The sequence below is a fragment of the Leptinotarsa decemlineata genome, unplaced genomic scaffold, assembly GCF_025532065.1.
Source record: "Leptinotarsa decemlineata unplaced genomic scaffold, Ldec_3_MD MMD2_P_RNA_scaffold_6, whole genome shotgun sequence".
Classification (NCBI taxonomy): Eukaryota; Metazoa; Arthropoda; class Insecta; order Coleoptera; family Chrysomelidae; genus Leptinotarsa; species Leptinotarsa decemlineata.
This window is the reverse complement of record NW_027412533.1, coordinates 4,547,608-4,570,454: the sequence shown is the minus strand read 5'-3', so window position 1 is coordinate 4,570,454 and position 22,847 is coordinate 4,547,608. Positions and strand designations below refer to the sequence as shown.

General features: G+C 34.4%; 2 protein-coding genes across 5 annotated transcripts in view; one reads left to right on the top strand and one right to left on the bottom strand.

The window, feature by feature from the left end:
- Positions 1–22,847, bottom strand: part of LOC111503178 (LIM domain only protein 3) — a 458,150-nt gene that overhangs the window by 8,639 nt on the left and 426,664 nt on the right. The window lies entirely within an intron of this gene.
- LOC111503176 (uncharacterized) overlaps positions 6,094–22,847 on the top strand; it is a 51,090-nt gene continuing 34,336 nt past the window's right edge. Inside the window, exons 1-4 of the mRNA XM_074170084.1 lie at positions 6,094–6,115; positions 7,085–10,419; positions 10,473–11,391; positions 18,157–18,490. Coding sequence (XP_074026185.1) covers positions 6,094–6,115; positions 7,085–10,419; positions 10,473–11,391; positions 18,157–18,490 — 4,610 coding nt within the window. The remainder of the gene's footprint in view (positions 6,116–7,084; positions 10,420–10,472; positions 11,392–18,156; positions 18,491–22,847) is intronic.

The following is a 22,847-nucleotide window of genomic DNA, read 5'->3' as shown; positions in this document are numbered from 1 at the left end:
GTAGAAGTAGAAGTAGTCTAAAAAAACTATTCCATTTCCAATATTTGAAGTAATAATGTGTCTATGGGTTCTTCAATAAGTACTACACAAAAACTTTACTCAATCACCTACAACTTAAAATGCTTTAACTTTAATTAACATCGCCTATTAACGCTATAGGATCGTGGGACGTTCATCATCTCAATTTCGCCATCCTGGATAGATTACTAGTGATTCGTCCATATAACCCTTTATGATAACTCATCATTTCATTGATAGTCAGATGTGGCTAGTAACATTTTCTACTTTTTGAAGTAATTTGTCTCTAGTAAATGATCTGTTTGATTCTATGGTTGCGGATTTATAACTTTGCTTCTTCATGATTGAAAATTATTCATTGAGGGGGGATTCAAACTTCTGATAACTAAACAGGCTAAATCCAGCAGGTATCATTCCTCCCTGTTGTCGTGAAAAGTATAATTGTGGAACGATCGATTTTAGAGGTGAACACTCTCAAAGATGCATCATTTGTCTAATCTTCAGGTCATTGGATCACTCCTTTCTGAGCTCACTTCACTACTCCTAAGGAGTAGAGTAAGAACGGAACGGACATTATATTTATAGCAGCTATTTTGTTCTTTCCCGACAGTTTTGAATACCAACTTTGTCGGATTTTTTCATCCTACTACTTCAATATGGATACTTTCATTAGTGAGCTGTACATTCCCACCGCAACTCCCTGAGCAACTTCTGAGCATTATGTACTATGAGTCTACCTAGGAAATCAATAATGAAAGGTTCCACCACTCGTTTTTCCACAATTTTTACAGTTTTAAGACAAGTTCTCATGATCTCCATCATAAATGCATTCCCATCATCACATATTGAAAGAGTTATCGATATTATTCTCGATGACGATCCTTTTTCTATCATAAAATTACCAATACAAACGATTGCTTTCTGTTGTTATCTTAAAATTTTTCTGAATCAAATATCTGCGTATCAATGGTGTTATCGTAATTAGTGAGCCAGTGCTTATCTATTTTTAGTTGCGAATTAATGTTCACTATGAGTGGAAGTGCATGTAGAATAAACAGAAACTTTCGTATACTTTTTAGAGAAACATCGTTCTTTTCATTTGGTATTGAGTCCCTTCTACGTTACATCCATCGGGAACTATAACTATATGAGTAGAAAGGTTTGAAAATCAAGATATGTGACCAGTGTATCAATATATTGAAATTACTGCAGATTGACATATTGGGAACTTCCTGAATATCAATATATTTGTATAAAAAAGTGAGTTCCATTACATAGACCTGCTTTCAAATTGAAACAGTTGTGAAGGGAGAAAACTATTCCTGAAAATTTTGTCACAAAGAATGTAATGTTTATAAATATAACTTGATTATCTGCGCATTAGATATGATGATAAGATTCAATTAAGGTTGATGGATTTGAACAAAGTACTGACATAGTTATTTGAATTAGTTAGAAGTAGATATGTACTGACAAAGAGTTTGAGAAAAATTAGTTACAGTATATTTTTTGAAACCCTCGAAGGATTCAAGGCTTTTTCTGAAGAGAAATATCAGGAACACAATAATCTTCAGTCCACTTGAAAGATCTACTTCAAATCTACTTTTGCCCAGTGATAACCTTTTGTGATAACCTCAATTAATAGAAGTATATCGATGAACATAACAAAAAATTTAGATAAAATGTAAGTTTTGGGAAACGGGTTATAGGTTCAGGAGAGGACTATTGTTTAGAACAAGTTGCTCGTTGAGGATAATAGAATTGGGATTTTTCTCTGACTTGTTCATTTCCATAGATTCTAAACATCCTACACATCCAACGGAAATTTAGGAAAAAGATTATGTAATGCCAAACCTAAATAAGACAAAGGGAAGACATCTTGTACATATCGACTAGAATGTGGTGAATGCCCTGCCATATATAGGCCAAACTGGTAGGAATTTTGATATAAGGTACCATGAACATAAAATAGGTAAAGATGATTCAAAAATCCTCCACACATGCGAAAGAAGGAAAATGATGAATTTGTTGGAATCTATGGAAATAAACAAGTCCAAGAAAAATTCCAATTTCATTATCCTCAAAGAACAACTTGATCTAAACAATAGTCCTCTCCTGAACCTATAAACCAGTTCCCAAAACCTACATTTCAACAAAATTATTTGTTATGTTCATTGATATACTGTTATTAATTTATCGCAGGTATAGACAATGTAGGTATTAAATTATTTATGATAGGTATAGGCAATGTAGGTATAAATACTCAGATTTGAATGTAATATAGTTAGTTTTGAAAATGGTGTAATGACTGAAAATAGTCAACTTATATGAAACTATCATGGAAAATAGAGAAAACTGTGTTTTTATAAGTGTATCCTCAGGGATATACAATAGCTTTCTCAATCAGGATTGAGAAAGCTACTGTATAGCAAGATACGTGTCGTGGTTTTATAAACATTTTATAGTGAAAATTAAAATGAATTTTATCACTGTCAGTATAGTCAGGAGGAGATGCAACTGAATCTTACAATTGATTTAGGCATTTTATACACATTATTACCTTTGACAATGATGGTCATCAAATGAAGGTAGTATTATTTATTGTATTAGATTGTAACACAACACAACTGGTAATAAAACAAGTAACACACTTAACTAAAAATTTAGTTACTGACCCTCGTTTAATTGCCCCAAAGGCAATGATGCTGAAATTATTTGCAATATCTAGCATCCAAGTGACACTTTATTGTGAGATTTTCACTGCACAGTTTGCCAAACCGCAACGATGTTTCGCTATGGAATAGCTTGTTCAGGCGTCTTCAGATTGACCGAATTTTAAATAATTAGTTCTTCATAAAACAATTTGAATCATATAACCTTCTACCTATTTATTGACTGATAATTTTAACTGGGTTTAGGTATAAACTAATAAAAAATTTGAACATTATGAAAATGAGTTTACCAACTGTTTGAACGGATTACCATTGGAACAGAAATTCAACAGAAGGAAATAATTCAGTTTTGTTTGGTCATAGATGAATCTTCAGAATTGTTGAATGCATTAGTTTCCAAGCATTTCAAAATATTGAGTTTTAAACCTTTCTCTTCTGAATGTAATACGTTACAGTCGTGCTAAAAGATAGTTTGCAAATGTAGAATGGGTCTTCACACTAAAGAAAATACTCCAATGCTTTTTTATTCTTTGGGAAAATATTTTTTCCGTTTAACCAATATGAAGCTTTGGGCAAGAACCACAAAGTCCACAATCAATTCATATTTACTCCTGATCTATCGGACAGTGAAGTTTTGGTCTGTTTACTGGTACAGGTAGATAAGCAGTAGGGCAAGTTTATTGAATTTGATATGTAGGCATACAATTCAATAAATTTTCTAGACTTGACTAATTACTAAGATCAACCATTTATGACATTGTCATACATGCTTCCCAGACTAGCAGCATTCAATATTATGCTTCATAGACTGATGAATATTCTACTGTCAGGAAGTAATTTTCAGACAGAAATGAGTTTCATCAATCAAATTGCTATTAACAATGGTACACGATAGACATTATCGACTCCATTCTAAAAAAACACGGAAATAAGCCATATACCAAGTCTATCCCACTTTAAGAAACGACAAAAAGCGTCATAGGACATTCTTTGGTGGATCCAACAATAACATCGCCCATTTTTTGAAAAAAAAAGACTTGGACGTGACTCACAGAACAAATAATAATTTGAGCAAATCTATTAGAAACGATCAAAACAAAACCTAATTATCGAATAGATCAGGAGAATGAAAGTGGACATGTGATTCTTGCCTAAAACTTCATACTGGCCAAATGGGAAGAGCCTATCCCCAAAGAATAAACGAACACGGGTGTATTATCTTATATGCGAAGACCAATTCTACATTTGCAAACTATCTTTTGGCAGAGCATCTGAAATCTATGCATTTTCAAGCATTCCAAAAGATTGAGTTTCAAACCTTTGCCTTCTGAATGACCAAATATAATTGAATCTGTTTTCTAAAGTTCGTTTAATGAGTTGGTGAAATTTCTCTTATAATATTAAAATTTTCAATTAGTTTATACCCAACCTCAGTCATTGAACAAGAAGAATGTCATATGAAACAAATTGTTTTACAGTGTGACACATCTAAGATGAAGACACCCCTGTATTTTAGTGATTTTTGAAAGCAGATTTTTTATTTTTGGTACAGCCAAAAACCTTCATGGGCCACACTTTTTGCAATACTTAACCCGAGTGACAGCCTTTGACACAGCCTACTGCGATCCCGTGAAAAGGGCAAATTCTTGATATTTTGCTTCGAGTTGATGATACCAAAATAGGTTATTTGAAGAAGTTGCTTGAGAGTTGATTTTGACCCTAAATATCGAATTTCAACACACATTTCGAATTTTGTTGTTTTGTTTGTAATTTTCATATTCAAGTGCGATTTTTAATCAATGGTTCTGAATATAAAGCTACGAAAATGATAAATTCGTCATAATGTAGAAATAAGAGTGTAAAACCTAATATTTATCATGAATACATTCATTCCATTGAATTTGAACATTTTATCATTTCTGCAGCTTTTTATTCGGAACCATTAATTGAAAATCGGACTAGAATATGAAAATTTTTAAAGAATTCAAATTTGGAATTTTGGGTTGAAATTTGGTATGTAGAGTCGAAATCGATTTCCAAGCAACTTTTTGAAATAACCTAATTCGAAATCTCCAACGCGAAGCAAAATATTAAGAATTTGCTTTTTTCGCGGGATCGCAGAAGGCGGTTTCAGGCTATCACTCGGGCTAAGTTTTGCGAGAAGTGCGGTCCATGAAAGCCTATGCTTCTACCAAAAATCAAATCTCTTGTTTGAAGGTGATTGACAATGTTTCATGGTGCATTTCATAAGTTTGGACTTCCATTGTCTATCTAATATGATATGAATTGATTTGAAATCCTTGAAAGAATCTGTATAAAATTAAAAAGGTCAGCTGAAAAATAACAATTATATTAAACAAAAAGAAAAAAACTGAAATTACAATGAAATAAAATGCAAGCAACAACCAAAAATAAAAAAAAATAACTATTAACACGAGATGAAAATTACAAACTATTAACAAGAAATGAAAATTAAAAATTGAAAGATTCCAAACCAAGTTACTTCACGACGTTTCGATTGTTAGTATCCACAATCGTCTTCGGGTGATAACATTGTAATTTCAGTTTTTTGTTTAATATAATTGATATTTTTCAGCTAACCATTTTAATTTTTTACAGATTCTTTCAGGTATTTCAAATCAATTTATATCATTTTAGACAATGAAAGTACGACCTAAATAAATGCACCACGAAACATTGTCAACCACCTTCAAACAAACAGAGAATACCAGGTACTGACTCGAAACCAGCGATTTTTTCCGAGGATATGAGAACACCCAGTTATTACCCAAAGACGATCGTGGATACTAACAATACAGCAAATCAGGAATACCAGAGCACGTTTGGACTCATCAACATTAGATCAAGTGGGCTCAAGCTGAAACTGTGTGAAACAAGCTGAACACTAGTGTTCAGTGAAAATCTCACAATAAAGTGTTACTTGATACGTTATGGATTTACATCGAGTATCGGCCAGTTCCATCACAAATTGTAATATTTAGTTTCATCCTCTTCTGATGATGATAAACTGTTAGTGAATCGTGCGTTGAAAGATACTGCTATTTTACTGGTGTAGGAAAAGTGTTTTCATTAGATTGAAACGGTATCTGAGTCTTATCAGATATCACCATCGAAGCATTTGGGATCCCAGTCGACGTCTCAGATCAAATAGCCCTATATCCATGCAGGTGGCTCCATGGATATAGACAATTTCATATACTCGTGAAGGCTAAATGAACCACATATATAGAAACGAATAGAATTATCCTCTGGTAACAAAGAGAGTTGTACAAGCCAACCTACATTATAATGAGGTGACTTCGACTATCTTCACGTAGATTATGGGAATGTTTGATAGTTTTCCCATATAAGTGGCCTGGGTATACAGGGGAAGGATTACGGGATGGGGGGAAATCCGAGGAGATGTAATTTATAACAGAAACGCAGAGACCCCAGGAAAATAAAATTATTCAAAGAGTATTATTCTACCGTTTTACCAGAGACATGCCAGCGCGCAGCGATTAAATTGTTGTAGATCAAAAACAATAATGGGCTCAAAACGGAGCTTTGAGGAATATGGAATAGAATATTTTCATTATATTTTTTTACATTATATTTTCACCAAGGTTGAGCTGGTAGGACCCTGTCTCCGAAGACCTGAAATAGTCAGAAGGGCGCGCCAGCATCACCAACCAATGACCACACACCACTGTGATCGTTGGCTCCGAGAGTCATGTGTCCCAAGCAGATGCAATGAGCCAATAATGCAATCCAGCATGATCTTGAGATCCGAAAGTTGAGAGAGAACCATGATATCAAGAACCCCAACAATAAATTGATGGATGTAGCCGTTACTACGTGGCAGGATATCTTCATGAAAAATTGGAATGAAAACTTGCATGTCTTTATACCATCTGTATTCGTAACTAACGTTACTGCAGCTTCGTCCTATACAGACATTTTCAAATGAATGTAACTAACGTGACTGTAGTTCCGTTCTACAAGGACATTCGTTTAAAAATGTCCTTGTAGGACGAAACTGCAGTAACGTTAGTTACAAATACAAATGGTATAAAAAGGAAGTTTCAATTCAAATTTTTCAGGACTCCAACAATCAGGACAAACATCTCAACAGAGTAGTCTGGATAGAGTTTGCGCAACTCGAAGAGAAAATATTGATATTTCATCCGCGTACACTTCTCTTTACCGACGATATCATTATTATTATTTCAGACAAATATTTGATAGAAACCCTCAAATGCACTCTATGTCGTTTTGCATCCAATTGAAAAATGTAGGCTCTGTTTTCTTTTTAATTCGCCTTCCCCTTCCTTTTTTTATTGAATCGTTCCTGAATTGGATTTTTCTTTTTATATAGTTATTTTCTTTTACAGATGAGTACGAAAAAAAGGAGGGTGATATTGGAAAATGCTATGAGAGGGAAATTTTAACGCTGATTGCTTTGAAGTGCCTTCTCAAAAGTGAAATAGCAGACTTCTGGTTGTGCACCAATCATTTCAACATCGACAAGTTCGATGATTTGATTCTTCATGTAGACTACAGAGATGAACGCAGTGAAATATTTTTTATGCAGCTGAAACACAAACAGAAGGGTGATAAATTGATAGTGGTAGAAATGTTCAAACGGCAGCAAAAGGATTTTTCTCTAAAAACTTTCGAGGAGGCCTACAAGTCCATAATGAAAAATAAAGAATTTTTTTCTTCAAATAATATTACGGAAAATACAAAAATGTTTTTCATTCTGTATAATAACTGTAAAGTCGAAATGACTTGTGAGGATCCCTCTAAACTGTGCTTTAAACTGATCGAAAAAGAAGATTTTAGGAGCTTCATTAGTAGTAATGCATCTGAGGAAATTTCTACTGAGTACGTAATCAACAATTCTGATATTTGCTCAGAGTTTCTGAGTCAGTTTTACTTTTACGCTGGCCAACTTCATTCGAAGGATGTCCCTATTGAGATAGAAAGATTCACCGGAATGAACAGAGATTTCGTTACAAATATGTTAAAATATTTTTACGATTTTGCCGATTCCAAAAATCCCATCGAGAAGATTTCTAAAGTTGATGTGAAAACGAAACTGTTAGGATATATTTTTGGTGTATTCGTTCCTCCGACAAACCATTCAAAAAACTATTCTTTACTTGCCATTATAAAAAACTTTGATGCCATTTTGATATACGAAGAATATTCAGAAATCGCTGTATGGAGTGACATTATAATATATATGAGGGAATATTACAAGGAGGAGACATTAACATTGGAAAATTGGGAAAAACCTTTACCAGTGAATTTACAAGAAAAATTTCGAGAACGCTTCAATTTGATGAAGGAAGTAGAAATGAATACAAAACATCTTTATTTTCATTTGGTAGCTCAGCGAATACTTCCATTTTATATTGAAACTAGAAATGAATTTTTCAAACCATTTTTTAAAAAAATGATCCACAAACTTGACATAATAACTGTCATTATTGATTCACAAAAACTCTTTTTCCATAATCCCGAATTCGACAGTATTAAAAAGACATGTAATTTAAAATTTCTTGAAAACATCGACGATATGAATAAAGAGGAATACTTGAATGTTACAACGAGGATTAAAATTTCCCTGCAGGGTAAACAATACTTTCCATTATCCTCCGTTATCATCAATGATGAAAATTTAAGGAAAACTATCAGTGTAGATTTATTGATAAGTCTATTGGATGGTGATATAAAATTTGGTTCTAAGCGAGCAGAAGATCCATTGTATATTGGACGGAAACTTAAAATTCCAGTTTTGAGTGAGAAAATCCTAGAAAATAAAGAATGCTTATTCATTGTGTGTGGTATTTCTTCTCTCAATAATTCCAAACCTTTGATAAGGTATCTCAATTCAATCAGACTGGGTGTTGATGACATGGAAGAACTTGATTATGACAGAGCATTTCCCATTCTCACAAGTTTGAAAAATTTCGATCGACTTGTTATGAAATCACTCAAAAAAATACCCAGAGTTGGTCTTTATTGTATACTTCAGTTTGTCTATAAGACGCATGATTTGAAAAATCGATTTATTGTTAAGGATACAAACGTTACTTCAGATGATTTCAAAGATAGTGTATGTGAAAATGAGTTCTATCAGTTAGATGATAGTGAATTATTCGAAAGTAATAAAAATTCAAAAATCAATATCATTTGCAACAATGCAGGGATGGGAAAAACGGCGTTTTTAAATCACATCAGTAACTTATTCTCTCCCACGGAGTGGGTTGTTCAATTGGAGTTGGGAAGATTTTCAAATGATATAAAAAAGTTAGTCGACTTCAATGGATTCGTAGAATTTATTCGTAAAATCGAAATGAAAACAGTTGATGAAAGTTATAGGAGTATTTTCAAATTATTATATCAATACAGCATTGACCATAGAAAAATAGTAATTTTAATAGACGACTACGAAGAAATAAATGAAAGGAAGATATTGAAAATTTTAAAAATTGCTACTGAAAAAAGATGGCGAATCTGGATAGTTGGTAGGCCACAACTTAAAATGGAACTAGAAGCAAATTTTGGAGTGTGGTCCCTGGAGCTAAATGAGTTCACTGTCAACGATCAAGACAAGTTCTTTAGGAAATTTTTTGGTGAGGATAATGAAAGTGAAGAGGTTGAGAATAAAATGAGTTTGGTGGCTAAAACCAGGGAAAGGTTGGAAAATTCTTTCATAGGTATTTGTCAGCAGACAATGATGTTGGCAGAGGTAGTAAATTCTAACGAGAAGATCACTGAGAATTATATTCGAGTAGAATATTTATACGAAAAGTTCATAACTCTGCAAATAGTTCAACATTACTCCAAAAACCATGAATTTATTTTTAACATCCTATCGAAACTAGCTCTTTACTCCTTTTTTTCAAAAAAATGTATGAAAAAGCTCGTCGACTGGGATGAATTCGACAGCCAAATTAAGGTCTTTGAAGAAATGCACAAAAAGACTGCAATCGTCACTCAGATACAAAACGATAATTTTCCACTGTTTAGTCACAAAACTTATGCTGAATTTTTGGCTGCCAAATGGTTGGCTGATACTGTCACCAAACAAATAAAAAAAGAAACTCCATTTGACGTAAAGGAAATTCTGAAACTTCTATATTGCCCAGAACTGACGAATGTTCGATTGTTTTTCGATAAAATATTGACAAAATATAATCAACCACATTCGTCGATTTTCAATAACGTTGCTCAAATTGACGTAATTTTGAGAGAAGGGAATGAAACTGATATTTTGGGTAGAACTATATACCATATTCTGCTGAGTTACGGTAAACGATTTCATATATATAGTGGCTCAGAGATGAAACAAAAATTGCAAAATTATGATGAACTGGTTGCTATTGAAAGAAAAAATGAGCTGATATTACTGAAAGTACCTGACTTGGCTGAAGAATCCAAACTCAATTCAATCAGGAAGAGCGCTCTTTCATCATGTTCGTCTTCTCAGTTGATCAAGACCGACTTATTTTTGGGCAAAAATCCTCTTGATTATGCTATAATGTCTGGGTCTCTGGAAGAACTTGAGGTGGCGCTAGATAACTTGACAAGCAGAAGATTTTTCTCCACTATTAATCGTGATTGCATTTATTTCATATTATTCCATTCCATTAAAAATAATTTCAACAAGATATTTTCAACAATAAATTTGCAGAATATTCAGGATTCACTCATTCAGGTGGTTCATTTCTTGTACGAAAATAACAAAAAATTAATAAACTTCATTTTTAGATAAGAGAACATCAAACCGGGATGAGTTTACTTCATTTGGCAGTAAAGTATAAAAATTTAAAAGCGGTAAAACAATTGATAAAAGCTGTTAGTGAAATTGGAAGTTGGGGAGTAGATAGAGAACAGAATACACCTCTACATTTGGCATGCCCGAAAGAAAACTTACCAGTTCGGTATATTTTCCATAGATTAGGAAAATACTCGGCTACTTTCTTCAATCTCAAAAACGCCAGAGGTTGGAGCCATCTTCATTCGTTTGTTAATCAAGGTTATAAAGTTTGGGTTGAAAATATTTTAAAACACCTTGGAATAGAAGTGGATTCATGCTGTAGTCAGGGCAATACCCCATTCATTTTGAGTGTGTTGAAGAGAAACTTAGGAATGGCTGAATTACTGAAAAACAACGGAGCCAATATCAATATTGGAAACATAAACAAAATGACTGCTTTACATTTCGCTGCCTCAAAAGGGTCTAACAAATTTGCAGAGAAACTTCTTGAGTGGGGAGCTGAACTAGAAGTTAGAACAACCTATGGTGCTACTCCATTGATCAAAGCATCGAGCTGGGGAAGAGTTAAAATTGTTGAATTGCTATTGAGAAAAGGGGCTGACATCAATGCAACTGATCATAATAAATGGACTTCCCTACATCATGCTATCAAAAGAAAGAAAATTGAAGTTATTCAAGTTCTTGTTCAATATAGAGCTAACGTAAATGCTGTTACTGATAACGAAAATACCCCCCTCATCATAGCTTGTATTCATAATGTTCCTCAGGCGATAAAACTTCTGACTGAAAGTGATATTCCCATTTCTCTTTATAACTATTCGAAAAGTGAAAAAGGACGTGCTCTGAATATTGCAAGAAGGAAAAAACACGAAGAGTGCGTTTTACTAATTGAAGAACTACGGAAAAGAGGTAAGACGTATTTACGTGTTCGATTTTGTTAGTTCATATAAGACTTTCACTGGCAAGGATAAATTACCTAGCAACATTCTGTTCAAGGTGGTTGAAAATTTGTTGAAGGTACATTTCCATCTCGACTCAAACATGCAATAATAGTTATTCATTAGAAAAATGACAAGCACTCGGTTTCCAATTACAGAAGAATTCCGTTACTATCTGTATTTTTCTAAATATTCTTATCAAAGGAGACTCCTCTTTTTTTTCGCAAGAAGTATAAAATCATCCCAGAATGTCAATATGGCTTTTAAATTGGCAAACCCACTTAGGATGCCACGTTGAATACAGTCAATGACGTTATTTCTAATCTTGATAGAGATGAAAAAACAATAAGTGTTCCAAATATTCTTTCCGACTTGTCACGAGCTTTCGACACTATTGATCGCTATCTACTTTTGAGCAAGCTGAATACGTGGCTAATCTCTGGATTGGTTGATATCTCATTTGAATTGCAGAACGCAAACTGTGAGGGTTAAACTGGGTCCTGTCTGGCCAATCAAGCAGTTGCTAATATGCAAAAATATTGTTTTCAAAATGGTCTCATTCGCAACAGCTCTAAAACTAATACAATTGTCTATTCACTGAAAGAGAATGATCGCACTGTTCTGGTAAAAATAAATAGCAAGACAATACAACAAACTTCATGAAATTTTTAGGTTTGAACATTGATGCTCAACTATCTTGGAACAAGCACATTATATTTTAGGTAAACTATCGAAACATTGTTTCGTATTTCGAAATATCCGTAATTTTGTCCCATTGTTCCATGAAAACCTTTCGTCTTTGGAGAAAACACTATTGAACAAATTGTTTTCTGAGTTCAAATCATTAACAAGTAACATATACCGTAATGCTAATATATGGTTTATGGTATATGGTTTATACTTTTTTCAATAAAAAAATATCACGCAACCCAAGTGATGATTAAACCAATGTTTTATAAGTCAATTATATAACAAAGATTATTCATCTCACTGGAAAAATATTCGATTTCATATTATTTTACTGCTGGAGAACTTGCATTTTGCCTTGCATACCTTGAGTACGGATCACCATAGTTAGAATTGTTTATTACATAAATTACCTATATATTATTGACAGATAGAACTGAAACCTATCATACTTTATTCTACTGACGCCAACTTAGTTGGTGTAAGGCACGTCGAGAAGAATGTTGCAGTTCCAACGTTTGAAAGCAGTGCCTCTTTAGAATTCACCCACATGTAACGTATTCAGAAAACACTTCATTGTGAGATTTTCACTAAGCAGTTTTACAAAAACGCAACACGTGTTTCGCCATACAACGGCTTCTTCAGGGGTGTCAGCCATTGGCGAAACACATGTTGCGTTTTTGTAAAACTGTTTGGTGAAAATCTTACAATAAAGTGTTTTTTGAATACGTTAGTTATTGATTTTCATCAATTATCGGCCAATTCCATCATAAAACTGCTCGTGCTAGGAATCACACGTGTCTGTCTGTTCAAAAAACTCTGTTTTTCCGTTAACCAGCTGTCGCACCCCTACGAACGACAACCCTCGAAACTTGTGCGAGGTCTTACTTCTTAACGTGTGATTCCTAAGATAAGACTCGTTTAATCCTTGAGTCGAACAAGTTTCGACTTGAGATTTATATTTCGTAGGGGGGCAACATCTGGTTAACGAAAAACATATTTCAACAGATTATCAATGAACTGAACAAATAATTGAATTGATATACCCGTCCACTTGTAGTTTTCTTAGTTCTCCAACAGTGAAATGATTAAAAATCGAATATTTTTCCAGTGAGATGAATAATCTATTTATAGAATTGGCTTAAAAAACATCGGACTAATCACTTGGGTTGCGTGATAATTTTTTTATTGAAAAAAAGTATAAACCAAATTGTATATTAGCATAACGATACATGTTACTTGTTCATTAGTGATTTGAACTGAGAAAACAATAAGTTGTTGGATAGTGTTTTCTCCAAAGATGAAAGGTTTTCATGGTCATTTCTCTGCTGGTTGAAGAGTGGATATCCAATGTTTCTTGAATTGCATCGATACCACATGTATAGGTAAAGTAGATTATGCATACAAGGGAGGCCGATTTCTTGTTGAGTGAAGGATACAAGCTGTCAAGTTTTTCAAATATAACTATTTGACTTGAACATGTCGCTTCATATTAAGTCTCATATTATCTTCAATGGGATAAAAGTTTCTACCAGTACGAGTATATATATATATATATATATATATATATATATATATATATATATATATATATATATATACATCGGAAAAGTCTAGGGATATTTTTAAAAATGGCAATAATTTTTTTTAGATCGCTTTAGGGAAAAAAAGTTGACAGGTGATTATTAAACGAATGTAACTTACAACAAAATTTATTAAATGGTCAAAAATACTGAGTGCGCATATAAGCAAAACTAAAAAAAAATATGACTCTTCTTTGGCCCCCCGAAAAAAAATCATAATACAAAAAAATTGGAATCAGTACAAAGTATGGCCTCCACGCTGGTTTATTACGGCCCTACATCTACCGTGCATCGACAAAATACGATTGTCAATGTCTTGTTGAGGTACATTTGCCCATTCAGCGATTAAAAGCTCTCTCAATTGAAACGTTGTGTGAATGTTCCCCATATGCGGAGTAATTCTTCGTTGAAGCATGTCCCACACATGCTCGATGGGATTCAGGTACGGTGATTGTGCTGGCCATGGCAATACATCAACTCCTTCGTTGGTGAGCCAGTCAGTCACTAGACGCGCGACATGTGGACGAGCATTATCGTGCATTAGGTGGAAGTTTTCACCAACAGCACAAGTAAACGGACGGACGATAGGTAGAAGAATGGTGTCGAGGTACTGTCGAGTTGTGAAGGAGCGATTTGGAAAAACGAGATTGGTTCTGCCGCCGATCATGATTCCGCCCCATAGCATTACCGTACCACCTCTGTATGTGTGGACTTCCTGGACGTGTCTCAAACGTTCATTATTTCCAGGTCGTCTCCACAGTCTTACTCGATGAGAATCTGGATGAAATCCAAATCTGGATTCGTCTGTAAACAAAACTGTGGCCCAATCATTTGCATCCCAGTTTTGATGTTCTTGACACCACTCTAATCTTCTACCGCGATTGCCTCTCGACAAAGGTGGACATCTAAGTGGCTTTCTGTTGTGGAGATCTGCTTCATGCAGTCGATTTCTGACAGTATCACGACCAATGGTTACCTGGTGCGTCTGCTGCAACACGTAAACCAACTCAGGTGCTGTGATTGTCGGTTGTCTTCTTGCGGTTAAGACCAAAAATCGGTCTTGAACTGCAGTTGTAGCGCGTCCTCGCCCTGGATGTTGTTCGGCTGGACTGCCAGTTTCACGGAAACGCCACCACAATCGACTGATAACACTTTGGGAGACCCCCAAACGAAGAGCTACATCATTTTGTCGCATGCCACCTTGAAGAAGCCCTACAGCTCTATTCATCTCAGCCAATGGTAAGTGATGGCGTTCCATGTTAAAGCACAATATTTCCAGTTTAATTGCTGAGCAAGAACTGCATAGAATCTACAAACTCGACACTTTCAGATTATTCATTTTAGCCGAAAACCTACAGTTTGTAAAAAACTTGATAAAAGATTAGTTACCGTTTTTGCAGGCTTTTTTCAACCCATAGAAATCTACAGGGTGGTCGAGTGTACCAATTTAATCGAAATTAAACGACCTCATGCATTTATTTTTATGATATTTAGTATGTTATAAAAATATCCCTAGACTTTATATATGTATGTATATGTATATATATATATATATATATATATATATATATATATATATACCTATACATATATTATCAATAACAAAATGTTTTTCAATCATTTTCTGTTGGTAAATGTACCTATATCTATCTATCAATGCCATAATTTTTAAATGAATTGATGTATGTAGCCGTCACTACGTGTTAGTAGATCAGCATCAAAAATGAGAATTAAAACTGATTTCTCATTTTTCATCATAATTTTTTGGTACAAAATGCTTTCTCGTACATTACATTTTGATATATTCGGTTGATGAACCTTAACTTTTTTACATCATCTGTACATCTGTACATTTTCTGTACATCAGATAATTGTGTATGAATTTAACCACTAGGTGCTTCAAATATGCAGTTGTTGACTCCGCATGTGTGTGCTTTGAGTTTTGGGTTGTTTTGAGATGGAGTCTTGAGAAAGCAGTGTAATCTGTCTATTCTGTTTAAAATCTGTTTTTCCGTTAGCCAGCTGTCGCATCCCTACGAACGACAACCCTTAGTAGTAGCGAGCTAAGAACTAACGAGGTTTCACCTTTTAACGTGTGATTCCTAACACGGGTTGGACAGCAAGTGTCTGGGGCTTGAGTGAGTAAACAAAGCACCCACGTCGAACTGGCCGGTCGGTAGCCGGTAACCGGTCGGAAAATATTAAAAATGAATTAGAAATTCATTTTAACAATCATATGAAATCATATTTCTATGGTTTTCATGCGAAATTAGTGTGTAAGCCGCGAAACTTTGCTTCCGTAACTTCAAAGACTTTCTTTTTGTTATTCGAAAATGTGACATTTTAGCCCTCGCGACTTGCAATCTAGAGAGTATATCCTTATTGAATATTCATGAAACGGTTGATAATACAATCGATATAAAATGAAGTACAATTATATTGTTTTTCGGAACTATTATTATCAGCAGTTAAACGATAAACATGCAATTAAAATTGGCAAATAAGTTGGAGATATCTACGACCATCTCTAAAATATCTTGGTTACATTTGGTTGTGGAGAGGACCTACTATAGAAACTATTCGTTACACCACAATAACTGTTCGAAAAAACACAACATTCTTGGAGGATAATACAACGGTGATTTTAGTTTTTTACCTCTCCCATTTGCTTCCAGAACAACCCGCTAGGAGGTGAAGAACTTTTGGAGTCCCATGTCATTTGGACAGCGGTGACATGAAGCTGCGTTACCAACCTTAGAGCCCGAAGGAAACTCTGGCATAGGACATAATTTGCCTTTCAGGAACGACCACTAGTGTTTGGATGATTGAATCCGCGAGGATTCATTTTTCAGTCAGCAGTTAGTCGATAGGGAATAATAATAATTTCGTTTTATTGTGAATGTAAAACAGTCGGGTTTCGATACTGCAAGGTTCGAATTGCATTATTGTTAAACGATATGAAGGTTAATCTCCCTACTGGGATTTTAGGAATACCATCTAGAGATGGGCACTGGTCTTGATAATCATGGTCCCGGATTTATCTTATTTTCAAAGTCTGTTTCTCCGTTAACCATCTGTCGCCCTCCTAAAGCCAGGAAGCTGTTGTAGGTATAGTAGTAGTAATAGTAATCTTTATTATAGGATACATCCTAATCTTACAAGACATAATAACTAATTAACAATTTGAATTTCCACAGTGCCAAAAATATTAATAAAATTCAAATATGTATATAGATAATAACAATAATGAAGATAAACTAAATAAAAAGATAATAATAAAAAATATATAATTTATAATACCCAATGTTGAAAACCAATATTGATATAGTAACTATATATAATATACATATTTTCCAACTAACTAACGCTCTAGGTATTCCAATAATTTACTTTCAAACCCTCTTACAGTATTTTCCTCTTTAATGGCATTTGGTAAATTGTTAAATTCCCGTAGTCCCTTGTAGAATGAGTGAAACACGTATTGCGATTTTGTAAACTGTTCAGTAAAAAACTCACAATGAAGTGTTACTTGAATACGTTATGGATTTTTAAGTATCAGCCAATTTGATCACATACATCATTTCGTCATCCGGTGTCATCATTATCATTATCATTAGATTTTTTTCCAAGACGGGGCAGATTTTTGCCATTGAAACGTTGACTATTTGTATAACTTTTCATCTCTTTTTGGTAAAAATTATTGAAAACGACAAGATACTGATGAATAAAACATTTTTCTTTATAAAAAATGGAATTCATATCTGTAACGTTCTCTATCATAATTTTTCAGATTGTGGAAGGTGGAAAATCTGAAGAAAGTCGATGAAAAACTCTGATTTCTTCCACAGAAAAATGACTTTCGTTCAATACCTTCAAATTTAGTTGTCGATGAGTTGACAAAAAGATCTATTCTCATTGAGTTTGCAATCGAAAAACAATATATTAGAAGATATTATTGAATTAATTATAAGTATTGTCGAAACATGAGTCCAAACACTGTTGAATGTAATATCCCAGAAATGAGATTCTAAGGCCATTCTTGGACCTGTTAAGAAATGATGAACTAAAGTATCAGAATAAATATTTTTCCTTTCTTCACCTTGCCAGTTAGAGCTAGACCTATTCGGTCATTTCTATTGAAGATTCATTTTCAAGATAATGCTCAGATTACCTTATCCTAAATTTATAAGGTTCTGAGTAGTTCTGAGTAACCTTCACTTTCAGAAGATTTTGAGATCTCAACACATCCTTCAATTGGACAACCGAAAGGCTCTAGAGTTGCAATTAGTTGGAGTATTCGTGTCACAAATGGTTAGAAAAGACCACTCCATACTCCAAAACATTCAGGAAGTTTTTATAAATAACATTTATATTTTCAGGATTATCGTATGAATCATCGAAATATTAATAAAAAAAAATAATACGACATTAATACTGAAATGATGTTGATTCTACAACTGTTTCAGTGTCAATGCCCTCCTTGGAAGATGATCTTGTAACGGACTCTCAATCACCACCCAAAAAAGAAAACAAGCTCGATTCAATCTCTTATGACGAAAATGACTCCAGTGAATATGAGGATGATCTAGAAGATTATGAACAAGATGAAGAACAGGATAACGATGTAGAGGAGGTAGATGAAGAAGATGAAGACGATGAAGATTGTTACGATTATATTGAGGAAAGCGAAGAAGACAGTGAAGACGAAACAGACATCGAAGAATATGAACAAGAAGGGATACGTCAGTTTCTAGTACGAATAATCTCTAATATATATACTTATGTTTCGAGGAGGTTTTTGTGATAATCAAATCAGTAATTTATTGAAAATAAAAGATGCTGGAGAAACTAATTCATGTTTTATTGAAATTTGTTGAAGGTATATGACAAGATGATATTTCATTTCCAACATATACAGGGTGTCCCTGGACTTCCTCTTTTCCTCTCGGGAATGTATAGATGGGGTCAAAATATCACCAGTACTTCATATAACTTTTTTTCCTGAAAGTCTTCGTAACCAAGTTACGGGCCCTCGAAGTTACAACATGAAAAATGTTTTTCTTTGATAACTTTTCAAGTGAATATTCAAAATCATCCAAATTTTGGTAATTGACTAAACAAATGAATTCCGTCGATGAGCTTTCATGCAGGAGTCAGTTGTTTTGCTACAAAGTCAGGAACGGACTACCCCCGATGGTCCACACCCCAAAACTTTGAAATGACAGATATTTTTCAATATTTTTCAACAAAATAAGGTTACTTGGACAATTTTATGAATAAAAGTACTCGTGTGGAAAGTCGATCGGAGCAACGAGTCTTGATAAAAATGTAGTTTCACTCGACGACATCAAACCCGCTCGTCCACCATTATTTGAAATGAATAATTATCAAAGCAGAAATAATAATGATAACGTTAATTCAACAACATTTATAACAGGAATAATACAAAGTATGCTAAAATGAAGTCGTAAACAAAAAGTACAGTACCTATATGGAAGTTTAAGTCACAATTGTGATAGCAGATATTTTTTCAAAAGAAATATCAAGTTCTGTAGATTCGTGATGTTTTTAAACTAACAAGCAACTCTACTATGAAATATCGAATTCATTCCATATTTTGTATGTACATAATACGTGTGGAATAATCACGTTTTGTGTTGATCAGTTATCTGAATCTCATGAAACTCAACATTCGAATGTTTCAAATTCTTCTTCACAGCTAAACTGTTGAGGAGTTTCACTGATAATTATAATTTTATGGGAGAAATTCTTTAACACGAATCTAAATTTAGCTGAAAAAACGCACATCGGAAAAAATATTTACTATACTAATAAAAAGCAAACGAATGAACTACAAAAACGGCTGCACATGATCAGGTGAAAAATATCCAGGGAATAATTATGTTCCATTTCTTTCACAGATGTTGACAAAAAAACCTTTTAGAAAGTTTTGATAAAAAATGAGAAACTGGAATGCGATTTTGTTTTGTTTAGTGGTGCCTTGTCATATGACTATCATTGTATTGTCAATATTCTATAGGATATTTTGAATTTTTTTGATATGGCCGAACAGTTTACATTCAATGAATATGCAGATATGTATGTATTTTATGGACGAGCATTTTGTAATGCTGCAGAAGCTCGTCGTCTGTATTCCGAGCATTTTCCCAATCGAACGGTACCGTCAAGAGAAACATTCGAGCGTGTCGATCGCAGCTTGAGGGAGACAGGTATGTAATAATTGATAATTAATTTGAGCACGTTGTTTTATTTCGATATTATTGTAGGTACAGTTTTGCCAAAACGAGGTGGTGAGGGCGCTCCTAGGACTCCTAGCGCTCCTAGGAGGAAAATATTTTGGAAGCCGTCGCTGATGATCCTTCAATGAGCATCAGAAATCTATCAGAACAGTTCCATACATCCAAGTCCACTATTCATAGAATAATTAGGGAACAACTGCTCCACCCATTTCACATCCAGAAGGTACATGCCATGACACCTCAAGATTTTCCAGCACGACTGGAATATGCCAATTGGTTCATGGATAGGCAAAGAGAGGATATGACTTTTATTAATCGAGTTTTATTCACTGATGAAGCAGGTTTCAGTAGAGATGGAGTTATCAACTCTCATAATCTCCATATATGGGCCGAAGAAAATCTCCATGGGATATTGCAAACCAAACACCAACGGAAATTCAACGTGAATGTTTGGGCTGGTATCATAGGAAACCATCTTATAGGACCATTCGTTCTACAGGACCGATTGAATGGAGAACGTTATTTGGAGTTCATTCAGAACGATTTGAATGGACTTTTGGAACATGTTCCATTGCAAACCCGAAGAGATATGTGGTTTATGCATGATGGCGCTTCTCCTCATTTTAGTTTGATTGTGCGTGACCATCTGAACCATATTTTCCACAATAGATGGATTGGTAGAGGTGGGCCATATTCATGGCCATCGCGGTTTCCGGATTTAAATCCATTGGATTTCTTTCTGTGGGGGCATCTAAAAAGCCTTGTTTACGCTACACCTATTCACACAAGAGATGCATTGTTGAATAGAATAACATTACATTGTGAAGCCATACGAAACGACCCTGGAATGCTATTTCAAGTACAGAGAGGGTGTCTTCGCAGACTAAGAAAATGTATAGAGAGAGAAGGTGGTCATATCGAGCAGTTTCTGTAGCGGATTTTTCATTTCTGTTTGCTCTTGAGGCTCTTGAGTTTCGTTAGTTAAACGTGTTTGCATTATAAAAATTCGTTATGAACATTTTACCTATCATTTCCATTTTCCTTAAAAACTAATATTTTCGAATAATGGTAGACATCTCAGGATAAATGTTGTTGAATTAACGTAATCATTATTATTTCTGCTTTGATAATTATTCATTTCAAATAATGGTGGACGAGCGGGTTTGATGTCGTCGAGTGAAACTACATTTTTATCAAGACTCGTTGCTCCGATCGACTTTCCACACGAGTACTTTTATTCATAAAATTGTCCAAGTAACCTTAATTTGTTGAAAAATATTGAAAAATATCTGTCATTTCAAAGTTTTGGGGTGTGGACCATCGGGGGTAGTCCGTTCCTGACTTTGTAGCAAAACAACTGACTCCTGCATGAAAGCTCATCGAAGGAATTCATTTGTTTAGTCAATTACCAAAATTTGGATGATTTTGAATTTTCACTTGAAAAGTTATCAAAGAAAAACATTTTTCATTTTGTAACTTCGAGGGCCCGTTACTTGGTAACGAAGGATTTTAGGAAAAAAATTATATGAAGTACTGGTGATATTTTGACCCCATCTATACATTCCCGAGAGGAAAAAAGGAAGTCCAGGGACACCCTGTATAAAATACTTGATCCAATTGAAGCATTCATGACCCAATAACAGAGAGCGTTGTTTCGATCTTTTATACTCATTAGTAGTACTGGGAGGGGGTGACAGACATAATATTTGCATTCTTCTATCCCAATGACAATTCTGAGCCGAAATTAACACAAAGATACAACAAAAATGAGGTAACGTAAATGAAAACTGTTACAAACAAACATCGCTGTACCTTTTTAACGACGACAATAATGTTCAAAAAGAGAATTCCATGAAAAAATAAATATCAGTATCATGAGTCTAAGCTGTCGCCTTTACATGCACAAGTACTACATTAATGGGGTATTTCCATGCTCAACTTGAGATATTCTCTTCCACCCAACACGTGGGTTTTTACTTTATTCATTTCAGACCTCAGTGTATAATTTTGTGTTTATAGAACTTTCGGGAAAGAAAAAAGTTGCCGCTACAAATATGTTGGCCGTTCTGATCTTACTCTACTCCTTTGGAGTAGTGAATGGACTCATAAGATATGCACCTCAAATGGTCCGTTTCATTGTTGAACATTTCCCAACAAACAGAAAGCCGTGGGTTTTTGAGCTAAGAGCGCCTACAAAAAAGAATGCTACCAGCATGGTACTGTTGCTTGGTATACTTTTTGACAATTAGCGAGATAATCAGACTCTGCCACAGAGATAAAGAAGTCCTTGAGTGAAAGATGCAGAGATCAATATACAATGACACACTACTCTTTCAAGTACATTGAATATCTTGTTTTATCAAAGAATCTGACCTTTGCCTTTCCCAGACCAAGGCGGTCGGAGTCGGAAACTTACAGAATTGGTAAAAATTTCAGGTAAGGGACTGGCCACTAAGACCACTTTCCCCTATAAAGGTAAGAAAGTAATGATAGTTCGAATAAGAATGTTAACAGATGATGGAAAGGAAATTATAGAAGTTGATGTTTTGGGCCATTTCAATAATTGTCAATACGCAGAATGAACCATGGCCGGTCTCATTTGTCCCGTTCCTAATTTCTATTGATGCGTAGTTTGCATTTCTGATTACCTTAGTTAGTACAGCGTTCTGGCTCCGGCCATGTTTCATTTTGTGTACTGTATGACCTGTGAATATTTAGAATTTCTTGCATGAGCATTATCAGTATTCGAAGAATTGAAAAATCTCATAAACTTCACTCATATGAGATGTATCTTGTATACCAATCGAATGGAGGAAACTATAAGTTTTCGTCGGACCAATATACAGTTATGACGATTAATAGTCCCATTCAGAAGAAACCAACATTCATCTGAAAAT